General features: G+C 38.5%; 1 protein-coding gene across 1 annotated transcript; it reads left to right on the forward strand.

Moving 5' to 3' along the window:
* Positions 1 to 323: 323 nt before the first annotated feature.
* Positions 324 to 13,011, forward strand: LOC134000301 (myosin heavy chain, fast skeletal muscle). The gene is made up of 39 exons (XM_062439673.1): positions 324 to 533; positions 701 to 844; positions 935 to 1,091; positions 1,204 to 1,231; positions 1,311 to 1,422; positions 1,510 to 1,602; positions 1,684 to 1,747; positions 1,869 to 1,967; positions 2,058 to 2,161; positions 2,256 to 2,394; positions 2,501 to 2,619; positions 2,720 to 2,869; positions 2,948 to 3,118; positions 3,212 to 3,515; positions 3,949 to 4,028; positions 4,113 to 4,200; positions 4,287 to 4,404; positions 4,510 to 4,633; positions 4,729 to 4,865; positions 4,973 to 5,228; positions 5,386 to 5,628; positions 5,734 to 5,910; positions 6,031 to 6,176; positions 6,263 to 6,353; positions 6,455 to 6,844; positions 6,988 to 7,114; positions 7,198 to 7,316; positions 9,822 to 10,018; positions 10,128 to 10,311; positions 10,400 to 10,565; positions 10,721 to 10,845; positions 10,977 to 11,285; positions 11,366 to 11,569; positions 11,681 to 11,806; positions 11,893 to 12,063; positions 12,197 to 12,301; positions 12,394 to 12,489; positions 12,616 to 12,747; positions 12,883 to 13,011. The coding sequence occupies exons 1-39, from the start codon at positions 324 to 326 to the stop codon at positions 12,898 to 12,900; spliced, it is 5,823 nt and encodes a 1,940-aa protein (XP_062295657.1). The 3' UTR covers positions 12,901 to 13,011.
* The last annotated feature ends 399 nt before the right edge of the window (positions 13,012 to 13,410 follow it).

Genomic DNA, 13,410 nt, shown 5'->3' on the forward strand with positions numbered 1-13,410 from the left:
AACATTGATGAATAAACTGAGTACAGCTGGCACTTATTAGTTAAGTGAATAAGTTTTACGACCTTCACACTTGACTGCTCTCAAACTGACATTCTGCAAGTAAGATTTAAAATGAGAAAACAAACTGAAAGAAGTTATTGTACTAATGTTTCACCATCTTTTTTATAGCTTCTTGTCACTCCACCAAATACTGTACCAGTCATCTTTTTTGGAGCCAGTTGAGGTAAAACATCAAATATCCAACATCAGATGGATACAAGATTTACATTACTACATAATGCTGATATTTATGTGATGTTTTAAGTCTCCACTAAAGTGCCACCATGAGCACAGACGCGGAGATGGAATGCTATGGCCCGGCGGCCATCTACCTCCGGAAGCCAGAGAGGGAAAGGATTGAGGCTCAAACCGCTCCTTTTGATGCCAAAACTGCCTTCTTTGTGACGCATAAGGAAGAAATGTATCTCAAGGGTAAACTTGTGAAGAGAGATGGTGGCAAAGCCACAGTTCAGACTGAGGATGGACAGGTAGGTGTATTTCCAATGAAGACCCTTTTCTATGTTGGGATTTCTCATTTTTTCACATAAACATTTGTTTAAAATTATGAGTGAAAAATAATTAGTGGCTTTGAGTTAACAAGGACATCCATCTGATGAACTCTAAATTTGAAAAATACATTTTACTGTTTATCTTTTTCCAGGACCTCACTGTAAAAGAAGATGAAATCTTTCCCAGAAACCCTCCAAAGTTTGATAAAATTGAGGACATGGTCATGATGACCCACCTCAACGAGCCTACTGTGTTGTATAACCTCAAAGAGCGTTTTGCATCCTGGATGATCTACGTGAGTTTCCACTTAACTAATGCAATGAGCATTTATATCTGAGAATCTAAATGTTAACACTATGTTTATTTTCTATTTGTGCTATTACAGACCTATTCTGGGCTGTTTTGCGTTGTTGTGAATCCCTACAAGTGGCTTCCTGTGTATGATGCTATAGTTGTGGGAGGATACAGAGGCAAGAAGAGGATTGAGGCACCACCTCACATCTTCTCCATCTCTGATAATGCCTATCAGTTCATGCACACAGGTAAAATTAAAATGAGCAGTGTTAAATCATGTAGAATTAAGCTTACACATAAGCTTATTGAGGGAATTACAAAAAAAGACATTCATTTGAAATGTCTATGTTTGTATTTCAGATCGTGAGAACCAGTCTATCCTTATCACGTAAGTATAAGAGAAATGTAATGCTAAATCATATAATGATAATAAAGCAGAATCTTGACATGTGTCTCTTATACCCCAGTGGAGAATCCGGTGCAGGAAAGACTGTCAACACCAAACGTGTCATCCAGTACTTTGCAACAATTGCAGCTATTGGAGCCAAGAAGGCTGAGCCAGTTCCTGGAAAGATGCAGGTAAATTGGTCTTTTAAGATAAAACTGTTTGTCAGAGGAAAGTTATTTTGAATGTTAAGCCCATGTAACTCAAATCCTCTCTTGCAGGGCTCCCTTGAGGACCAAATTGTTGCAGCCAACCCTCTGCTGGAGTCCTATGGTAATGCCAAGACTGTGAGGAATGACAACTCCTCTCGCTTTGTAAGTAATCAAGGGAACATCTCAACACATATTGTTGCTAAATTTAAAAAAACTGATGTTATCAATGATCTGGCTCCCTAGGGTAAATTCATCAGAATCCACTTTGGCTCTTCTGGGAAGCTGGCTTCAGCTGATATTGAAACTTGTAAGTGTCAACCATGATGTGAATCAAGATTAATCTGGAGTGTCACATATTTTTGATAAAGTAACAGTTTTGAATGTAATAGAGTGATCACACAGTCTCTGATTAAATTTGTTTTTCTTAGATCTGCTGGAGAAGTCCCGTGTAACCTTCCAGTTGTCTGCTGAAAGGAGCTACCACATCTTCTATCAGCTGATGACTGGCCACCAACCTCAGCTCCTGGGTATGTTACTTTGTAAATTTGACACTGAAACTTAAACAATGCCAGAGACAAGACTAAGCAATGATGTGTATTTTTACTATGCTCATGTAGAGGCTCTTCTGATCACCACCAACCCCTATGACTACCCAATGATCAGTCAGGGTGAAATCACTGTCAAGAGCATTGATGATGTGGAGGAGTTCATTGCAACAGATGTAAGAAAACATTTTAGTTAAGTATATCTTGCATGCTTAATGCAACCGGGAAGTTTTTTCAAATACCAATAACTCTTCTTCATGTACAATGTAGACTGCTATTGACATTTTGGGCTTCACTGCTGAGGAGAAGCAGGGCATCTACAAGCTGACTGGTGCTGTGATTCATCATGGCAGCATAAAATTCAAACAGAAGCAGCGTGAGGAGCAGGCTGAACCTGATGGCACTGAGGGTAACTCGGATAATGATATCTTATAGAAAATCTACCATTGATTAATATGTAACATATATTTATAAACATATCACAGTTCACAGATGAAAGTTTGTTTTTCCATCAGTGGCTGATAAAATCGCCTACCTCCTGGGCCTGAACTCAGCGGATATGTTGAAAGCTCTGTGCTACCCCAGAGTCAAGGTTGGAAATGAGATGGTAACCAAAGGTCAGACTGTGCCACAGGTAAGATAAAGACAGTTTAATATTTGAAAAAACAAAATGGCAATATTTCCATTTTAACAAGAAAATATGATCGTGATCATTCTAAAATCTGTATTTCTAGGTCAACAATGCTGTCAGTGCTCTGTGCAAGTCTATCTATGAGAAAATGTTCTTGTGGATGGTCATCCGTATCAATGAGATGCTGGACACAAAGCAGCCAAGACAGTACTTCATTGGAGTGTTGGATATCGCTGGATTTGAGATCTTTGATGTGAGTGATCTGAAGAATATTTGAGTTGCATCCTGTTACAATGTTTTTCTATGACTCATTATGTCACCATAATTACAGTTCAACAGTCTGGAGCAACTCTGCATCAACTTCACCAATGAGAAACTGCAACAGTTCTTCAACCACCACATGTTTGTCCTGGAGCAAGAGGAGTACAAGAAAGAAGGCATTATCTGGGAGTTCATTGACTTTGGTATGGACTTGGCTGCCTGCATTGAGCTTATTGAGAAGGTCAGTACTCCATCAAGTCAAAGTGATTTTTTGAATCATACAAATGTTTGCTTCCACTGTTAAACCTTTGATGTGAAATTTTTTTTTCCTCAGCCAATGGGCATCTTCTCCATCCTTGAAGAGGAGTGCATGTTCCCCAAGGCCTCTGACACTTCTTTCAAGAACAAGTTGCATGATCAGCATCTTGGCAAGACCAAGGCCTTTGAGAAGCCAAAGCCTGCAAAGGGCAAGGCTGAGGCTCACTTCTCCCTGGTTCACTATGCTGGTACAGTGGACTACAATATCAATGGCTGGTTGGACAAGAACAAGGACCCCCTGAATGACTCAGTTATCCAGCTCTACCAGAAGGCGTCCAACAAACTTCTAGCTTTACTGTATGCAAAACATGGTGCAGAAGGTGAGAAATAAGATTGAGTGGAGTGATCAGGAATTCTGAGTAACAGTACAGGTGATATGTTCTATCAAAAACACGTTACATTTTTTTAACCACAATTTTAAAAAACTATTTTCTATTTCTGCCTGTACAAGAAAGTGATCAACAATGATAAGATTTACATTAGCTATTAGCGGCCTAATCAGTCGCAATTCATGATGTTATACGACATTCACTATATTTGTAGTGAGGAGTAAGAAACCATGTGTCTGTTACACTTGGTTCAGGCCTTGAATATAGCTGCTGACTATTCTGTATTAATATATACATGCATGTATAATCACGCACATGCTCGTATAATCACGCACAATTTATTGACACAGAGAAAACTTAAAAAAGATCCCAGAAAAGTTACTTATTAAGTGCCATTAATAAAATGTAATGTTTGTGAAAACAGAGGCTGCTGGTGGTGGTGGTGGCAAAAAGGCTGGAAAGAAGAAGGGTGGTTCCTTCCAGACTGTGTCTGCTCTTTTCAGGGTATGCATTGCTTCATACTTTAAACTATTAAAAACATTATCTTGAAATACTGTTGACCATTTTTCTTAATTTGCTGATCCACAGGAGAACTTGGGCAAGCTGATGACCAACTTGAGGAGCACTCACCCTCATTTTGTCCGTTGCCTCATTCCTAATGAATCAAAGACCCCCGGTAAGAAGCACCTGGCCTAATGTTGCACACTGAATGTGACCCATTGATGAAAACAAACATTTTGAATATGATTTTGGAACTTTCAGGGCTTATGGAGAACTTCTTGGTCATCCATCAGCTGAGGTGTAATGGTGTGCTGGAAGGCATCAGAATCTGCAGAAAGGGCTTCCCCAGCAGAATCCTCTATGGTGACTTCAAGCAGAGGTGATATCATTTAATATAAGCAAATCAAGTTGATTTCAGTTGAATTAAAAACAGCCCGCCAAGATGTGGGGTCACTGTAAGTAACAACACAGTTTTCTCTTGTAGATACAAAGTATTGAATGCCAGCGTCATCCCTGAGGGACAGTTCATTGACAACAAGAAAGCTGCTGAGAAGCTTCTAGGCTCTATTGATGTGGATCACACTCAATACAAGTTTGGACACACAAAGGTTAATCTCTATGAACAATGTCAAGTATGGCATGTACATACATCCTTTTGTATCAGTGAATGCTGATTACTGAGTCCTTTCAAAAAACCACACAGGTGTTCTTCAAAGCTGGTCTGCTGGGTGGTCTGGAGGAGATGAGAGATGAAAAACTGGCTAGTCTGGTGACCATGACTCAAGCTCTCTGTAGAGGATACCTTATGAGGACAGAGTTTGTAAAGATGATGGAGAGGAGGTAGGATTATCAGTACTATGAACTGTTCTATTCATAACAGCTGTTTTTTTGTTTTTAATTAATTAATATTACAGAAAAGTTACACTTTATTCGTATTAATTTTCCAGGGAAGCTATTTTCTCCATTCAGTACAATATCCGTTCATTCATGAATGTGAAAAACTGGCCATGGATGAATCTCTACTTCAAGATCAAGCCTCTTCTGAAGAGTGCTGAGACTGAGAAGGAGCTGTCCGCGATGAAGGAGAACTATGGAAAGATGCAGACAGACCTGGCTGCTGCTCTGGCCAAGAAGAAGGAGCTGGAGGAGAAGATGGTTTCCCTGCTGCAGGAAAAGAATGACCTGCAACTGCAAGTGTCTGCGGTAAGTAGGATACGAAAGCAAGAGTGACTATCATATCCACACTCCATTATCGAATATTGTAGTTAACATTTTCACATTTTTTTAACCCTTAATCTATTTATGTACATGTAGAGAATACATTGTCTATTCATTTACTGTATGTAACAATATACTGTAGGAAGTTGAGAACCTCTCAGATGCTGAAGAAAGGTGTGAAGGCCTGATTAAGAGCAAGATCCAACTTGAGGCCAAACTCAAAGAGACAACTGAGAGACTGGAAGATGAAGAGGAAATCAATGCTGAGCTGACTGCCAAGAAGAGGAAGCTGGAGGATGAATGCTCTGAGCTGAAGAAAGATATTGATGACTTGGAGCTCACCTTGGCTAAAGTGGAGAAGGAGAAACATGCCACAGAAAACAAGGTTGGAATCATTTTAATCCTGTATTTATAAAAATAATTTGATGTTAGCTTTCAAACATATGGGTATAAAGTGATGGAAATAATGCACCTTTACCGACCTTTTCAGGTGAAAAACCTGACAGAGGAGATGGCATCTCAAGATGAGTCTCTTGCCAAGTTGACCAAGGAGAAGAAAGCCCTCCAAGAGGCTCACCAGCAAACACTGGATGATCTCCAGGCAGAGGAGGACAAAGTCAACACTCTGACCAAGGCCAAGACTAAGCTGGAACAACAAGTGGACGATGTGAGGAAACATTGCTTTTGATAACGTGTTTGTATTGTTAACTTGTGTGTGAGAATCGACATTCCATGATAAAAATTCAAAACATTATTTAATGTGAACGTTATAATATTATCTCAAAAGCTTGAGGGATCACTGGAGCAAGAGAAGAAGCTCCGTATGGACCTTGAGAGAGCCAAGAGGAAGCTTGAGGGAGATCTGAAACTGGCCCAGGAATCCATAATGGATCTGGAGAATGACAAGCAGCAATCTGAGGAGAAAATCAAGAAGTAAGTATTCTGTTTTTATCTTTAATCCTTACATTGATTAATTGCCATAATGCAATACAACAGCAATACCTTTTTTCCTATTCCAGGAAGGAGTTTGAGACCAGCCAGTTGCTCAGCAAGATTGAGGATGAACAGTCTCTTGGTGCTCAGCTTCAGAAGAAGATCAAGGAGCTCCAGGTTAGTATTTGACATGAATGTTATACTCAGTGACTGAAAAACCACTGCTCACAGTGTGTTCAGTTCACAAGCCTTCTTTATATTGGGATCATCAAACCTAGGCACGTGTTGAGGAGCTGGAAGAAGAAATTGAGGCTGAACGGGCTGCTCGGGCTAAGGTGGAGAAACAGAGAGCCGACCTCTCCAGGGAACTTGAGGAGATCAGTGAGAGGCTTGAGGAAGCTGGTGGAGCAACAGCCGCTCAGATTGAGATGAACAAGAAGCGTGAGGCTGAGTTCCAGAAGCTGCGCCGTGACCTTGAAGAGTCAACCCTCCAGCATGAAGCTACTGCAGCAGCTCTCCGCAAGAAGCAGGCCGACAGTGTTGCAGAGCTGGGAGAGCAGATTGATAACCTCCAGCGTGTCAAGCAGAAGCTGGAGAAGGAGAAGAGCGAGTACAAGATGGAGATTGATGATCTCTCCAGCAACATGGAGGCTGTAGCTAAATCCAAAGTAAGTTTATAACTGACTGTCATTATGGTTATAAATATGGATTATATAGAATAATTTTGAAGTAGTCTCCAACGTAGACAAATGCAAAACACTTGCTTTGTTGATGTTAATATTTCTAAATACATCATGTTTTGTTTTTATAGGGTAACTTGGAAAAAATGTGCAGAACTCTTGAGGACCAGCTGAGTGAGCTTAAGGCCAAAAATGATGAGAATGTGCGCCAGCTGAATGACATTAATGCACAGAGGGCAAGACTGCAGACAGAGAATGGTGAGTCACCTGTGATAAAAACTAGTAATAAAAACCACATATGATCATTTTGATAAATGACTCATTAACATTTTGTCATTTAGGTGAGTTTTCTCGCCAGCTTGAGGAGAAAGATGCTCTTGTTTCCCAGCTGACCAGGGGCAAACAGGCTTACACTCAGCAGATTGAGGAGTTGAAGAGACACGTTGAGGAGGAAGTGAAGGTATAAAGCATTTTAATCTCCTATTATCATTGCAAACAATGAAAATCTGAAAACTTGAACAGAAAATAATGATAAACAACTGTAGGATAATTTATTATTTCAATATATGGGTCAGTGACAAATAAGGGTTGGCAAGATGAGAAATTCAAAAATGTCTTTAAAAATAGTTTTAAAAGCATGAATCAGGTTTATTAATATGTAGATTTTGTGTTTTTTGTTCGTTGTCATTTGACAACATTTGCAACATTTTTTAAATCAAAAGTAAGACTGAATGCTCCTGAAAATGTCCCATGGTGTAACCACAAAGAAGAAAGCAAAGAATGATAAATGTTAAATATTTTAATCACCTACAGTGTATTTAAGTGCATTTATAAAAATAATTTCTTCATTTACATTGTATTGCTGTTTGTCAATACTGAGCCGGACATGTTCTAAAAATAATCATTTTTTCCAAATAAATTGGGGCCAATATGCCAAATGTAAAATGCGTTAAAAAAACATTTTGTTGCATTGCAAAAGTGGATTACATGTATTCCATGTTTTAGTTTATTTTCTTGTACATAATCAGATTTTTAGGAAAAAAAATACTGCTTTCACCAACTGGACACTGGGTTGCATCAATGGATGTAACCAGTATTTTTTCATAAAAATCTGATATACTGCCTGACCATGTTCCTTCTACAGTCAAACACCATTGTTTGTTGAAGAAATGGACACTGAAAATCAAATATGACAGTCAACAAGGTTCAGTGAACTTGGTTTTTCATGATATTTCAGTTTACAAAAAGGAACATCTGACAACAAGAAATGATTAGGGTATAATATTTTAAATTCACTCAAGAAACCATCATTGAATTTTTCATTTAATAAATGAACTCATTTCTTTCTAAATTCTGTGCTAAAAAAACAAAACAAAAACATTTTTCAACAACAATCATTTTAATTTAATCTTAAAATGTAACTAATGTAATTTATCATAGAACAAAGAAAACAATTACCTGACAACAACAACAACAACAACAACAACTCATAAGTCAACTCATAAATTGTCTTCTATTGTGAATACAGTTGATAAATATTTAATCTGACAATAAGAATTTTGGTTAACGTATCCTTAAAACATGTGTACTGGTTCCAGTCCTCCTTCATGAGTTCAGAGGTTCTGGCTTAGAGATGATGTTATTATATTATAAAGAGGTCAGGTGGTTCAGATGATGTTATTATATTATAAATAGGCCAGGTGGTTGAGGCCATGTGATGACATTCTTCCCACCCAGCTGTTTCATGCGGTAGCATTAGCATTCATGCATGCTCTGTCGAGCCACTTTTTTCTTGTAGATGGAATCTAATGGGGAAAACCCATTTTCTTTCTTTAGTTTGATTGTTTTAGTAATGAAATAGCAGAAATGTAAATAATTATATTTCACAGATGTTATGTTTGAGTAATATTTCTCATTTAAATGATTTATTGGATTTTTAGGTAATTTAAAGACTGTACATGATCAAAAGTTGTTTTTTTTATGATCGATCAACTCAATTGATGTAAGCAGTTATACGATTTTGATATTTCATTTTAAAAAGACCAGAAAAAGTCAGATTATGAGTAATTATTAAGAGCTTCTAACCTTGTTGAGCAGTTGTGATCATCGGGGGTCCTTCTCTGTAAAACCACTTCCTGTTATATGGCCTTTTTTCACAATTTTAACAAAATGGCTTCTTAAATGGTGGTTACACTTTGAGACACTTCATGTTGTTCACTTGACTTGACATGATTCACCAAATATATTTAAGATTTAGAACAATTGTATTCCATTAACCTTTACTTAATATGAAAGGGTGATAATGTAAGATTATGCCAAACTAGTTGATGTGCTGTTTTATTGAGAATTTGATCATTTTTTAAGCAAGTGTAATTTTTTGGTTCAAGTTTTTAGGGTTACAATACTGGGACATTTTCGCCATAATCCTCTCATATATTCTCTAAAAATGGATTATAAGCAGAAACTTTAACCCCATTAAATTTGACTAAACCACAGGGACATAAAAAGTAGCGTCACAACATTGACCCATATAATAGAAATTATATTCAACCACCATAGAGAGTAAATTGAAATTTTAATCGAAAATTTGCCTCATAATATTAATGCACCCTTTTTTCAACTTTATTTATTTTTGGCCAAGTAATACCTACTGAGGAAATGCTTTTCTGTTAAAGGGTTAGATATTGCAGAGACAGACATAGGACAGTTAAAGGGGTTGAATGATAGTTGTAGGTAGAGAGAAAATATTGTCAGAAAGTTCATTCTTTTAATGAAATACACAATGACATGAATAAAATTATCATGACCATAAACATTATGAAGAACATTCACCAAAATACTTTTATCCTTGGTATTGTAAACAGTTGTTTTATTTTAAAGAACCCATGTATATGATTATTCAATAATACATACATATTTCTGTGATACATCTGGTCAATAAAATATGTCTTCCATTTTTCATAAGGCCAAGAATGCCCTGGCCCATGGTGTTCAATCAGCCCGCCATGACTGTGATCTGCTCAGAGAGCAGTTTGAGGAGGAACAAGAAGCTAAAGCTGAGCTGCAGCGAGGAATGTCCAAGGCCAACAGTGAAGTGGCTCAGTGGAGAACCAAATATGAGACTGATGCTATCCAGCGCACTGAGGAGCTGGAGGAGTCCAAGTAAGTCATTTTAAATTAGTCTCCAATTCAATTGCTTGCTTTTCCAGAAAACCTTCCACATATTTTGCTATCAACATGCAATTAAGTGTAAACAAATTCTTCACTACAGGAAAAAACTTGCCCAGCGTCTGCAGGATGCTGAGGAATCCATTGAGGCTGTGAACTCAAAGTGCGCCTCTCTGGAGAAGACCAAGCAGAGGTTACAGGGTGAGGTGGAGGACCTCATGATTGATGTAGAGAGAGCTAATTCTCTAGCTGCCAACCTTGACAAGAAGCAGAGGAACTTTGATAAGGTAACAGGAAATCAAAACCACACTGGTTTGAATGAAACACAAAATTATCTTGGTATTTAATCATTGTTATTAATTTATATAATTCTAGGTCCTTGCAGAATGGAAACAGAAATATGAGGAGGGCCAGGCAGAGCTGGAAGGAGCCCAGAAGGAGGCTCGCTCTCTCAGCACTGAACTGTTCAAGATGAAGAACTCTTATGAGGAGGCTCTGGATCATCTGGAGACCATGAAGAGAGAGAACAAGAACCTGCAGCGTAAGTCAATCCCACACTATATTTAAAATAATATTAATTCAACATTGTAGTGATTATACAGCTTCTTCCTTGACATTTTGTGGTGGAAAAATGTGGTTTCTACATATAATGTAGATACCTAATTGCACTGGATTTTGGCTTTTAATATGCTACAGAGGAGATCTCAGACCTGACTGAACAGATTGGTGAGACTGGAAAGAGCATCCATGAGCTGGAGAAAGCCAAGAAGACCGTGGAGACTGAGAAAACTGAAATTCAGTCAGCACTGGAGGAAGCAGAGGTAAAAATATAATTAACAATACGAAACGACCACTTGTGTGATAAAATACAAAAGCGTTAATTCATTGCATGTATTAATTGGATTTTTTTGAGAAAATAACCTTTAAGTTTACGTTTAACTTTTTCTTTAAGGGTACACTGGAGCATGAGGAAGCCAAGATTCTCCGTGTTCAGCTTGAACTTAACCAGATCAAAGGTGAAGTAGACAGGAAGCTGGCAGAAAAGGACGAGGAGATGGAGCAGATCAAGAGGAACAGCCAGAGGGTGACTGACTCCATGCAGAGCACTCTCGATGCTGAGGTCAGGAGCAGGAATGATGCCCTGAGAGTCAAGAAGAAGATGGAGGGAGATCTGAATGAGATGGAGATTCAGCTGAGCCATGCTAACAGGCAGGCTGCTGAGGCTCAGAAACAACTGAGGAATGTCCAGGGACAGCTCAAGGTGAGCTTTGTCTGATCAATGAATAAACACATCTTACAGAGAAAAGAAAGTTAAGTCTTTACCCTTGCACGTGTTATCAGGATGCCCAACTGCACCTTGATGATGCGGTCAGAGGACAGGAAGACATGAAGGAGCAGGTTGCCATGGTGGAGCGCAGAAATGGCCTGATGGTGGCTGAGATTGAGGAGCTCAGAACCGCTCTTGAGCAGACAGAGAGGGGACGCAAAGTGGCTGAGCAGGAGTTGGTTGATGCTAGTGAGCGTGTTGGACTGCTTCACTCTCAGGTTTATATTCAATAATTAACAAGAAAATGCCTTTATACAGAATGAATATAGTATACATCCCAGCTTGTGTATACATAACATAAAATTAAAAGTGACTTTTTTAATTTTCAGAACACCAGCCTGTTGAACACCAAGAAGAAGCTGGAGTCTGACCTTGTACAGGTTCAGGGCGAAGTGGACGATGCTGTTCAGGAAGCAAGAAATGCTGAGGAGAAAGCCAAAAAGGCTATCACTGATGTGAGTTTGTATATGAGTCTTCTTTTTTATAAAATTCAACTTCACTTCACAAAACACTTGATTATGCATGATGCCCATCATTTCAGGCTGCCATGATGGCTGAAGAGCTGAAGAAGGAACAGGACACCAGTTCTCACCTGGAGAGGATGAAAAAGAACCTGGAGGTCACAGTCAAGGACCTGCAGCACCGTCTGGATGAAGCTGAGAACCTGGCCATGAAGGGTGGCAAGAAGCAGCTCCAGAAACTGGAGTCAAGGGTATGCTCTTAGTACATCTGCATTAGGATGTCAATCACACTTTCACACTTTCAATATGTGGAATTAATTCACTCTTCTCACTGCAAAAATTCCTTTACACGGTTTTGATATACTATGCATCATCACATTACAGGTTCGTGAACTGGAAACTGAAGTTGAAGCTGAGCAGAGACGTGGAGTTGATGCTGTTAAGGGAGTCCGCAAATATGAGAGGAGAGTGAAGGAGCTGACCTACCAGGTAGGTTCGGATTTAACAAAAAACTATCGTGATTTATTGGTTTTGAAATTTTCTCACTATAGAGCATCAGTAACATTGCTTCTTTTGAATAGACTGAGGAGGACAAGAAGAATATGCACAGACTTCAGGATCTGGTGGATAAGCTGCAGCTCAAAGTCAAGGCTTACAAGAGACAGGCTGAGGAGGCTGTGAGTCAAATGATTTGTAATTTTTTATGCAGGAATGTCGCACAAATCAAAAAATACAGAAAGAAAACATACCAATATGATGTCAAATTAAAAAATACAAATACTTCAACTCCAAACCCTTTGCAGGAGGAGCAGGCCAATACTCACTTGTCCAGGTTCAGGAAGGTCCAGCATGAGATGGAGGAAGCTCAGGAGCGTGCTGACATCGCAGAGTCCCAGGTCAACAAGCTGAGAGCCAAGAGCCGTGATCATGGAAAGGTAACCATGTGATAATATTTTACAAAAGATTATTATGTGGGCAACTTAGTCTAATGCGGTATTTACATTTTTTTCAAGCCACATATTTTTATTGTAAGAATAGATGCTGAAACTTCTTTCTTGTTTTCTTTCTAGTCTGAAGCTGCTGAATAAGAGACATCCTTTTGGAGCCTTTGGACAGAGTTCATAAAATATGAACTAGCTGTTTAATTGTCTTCTTACACTGTGTTTATTCAATAAACATCTTTCCTCAAAATGTAACAATATTTACTCTGTATTATTTACTCTTTAGTTTCTTTTTAACCCTTGTGCCTCACTAAAGACATTTGTGGCTTTTCATTTTTTTTAAATTTTCTTGATCAATTGGGCTATGTTCATGCATATAGCAAATTCTCTAAGGATATTCTTTTCAATTAATTCATTTTTAATTTCAAACAATCACTTATAATAGTTCTATGATACACTATATAGACATAACCATTCCTCTTAGACTCTTAATGACAAAAATGTCCTCATTAAAACTACATTTTTGACCCCCCTGCCAAAATATGATGCGTCATGCATTCCTCTGTTATGTGCTGTCATTCTGGAGCCAGGGGTTCAAAATTGTAGTTTGTTGAATTTTTCCTATGGGCGAACACAATGAATGTGTTACACAGTCCT

This window comes from Scomber scombrus, chromosome 18 (assembly GCF_963691925.1).
Source record: "Scomber scombrus chromosome 18, fScoSco1.1, whole genome shotgun sequence".
Classification (NCBI taxonomy): Eukaryota; Metazoa; Chordata; class Actinopteri; order Scombriformes; family Scombridae; genus Scomber; species Scomber scombrus.

Excerpts from the sequence above, each read along its gene's own strand:
- LOC134000301 (XM_062439673.1), top strand. The coding sequence starts at position 324 with ATGAGCACAGACGCGGAGATGGAATGCTATGGCCCGGCGGCCATCTAC. Across the intron at positions 7,115-7,197 it reads AAGACTGCAGACAGAGAATG|GTGAGTTTTCTCGCCAGCTT; the intron begins GTGAGTCACCTG and ends TTTGTCATTTAG. Across the intron at positions 12,490-12,615 it reads AGAGACAGGCTGAGGAGGCT|GAGGAGCAGGCCAATACTCA; the intron begins GTGAGTCAAATG and ends AACCCTTTGCAG.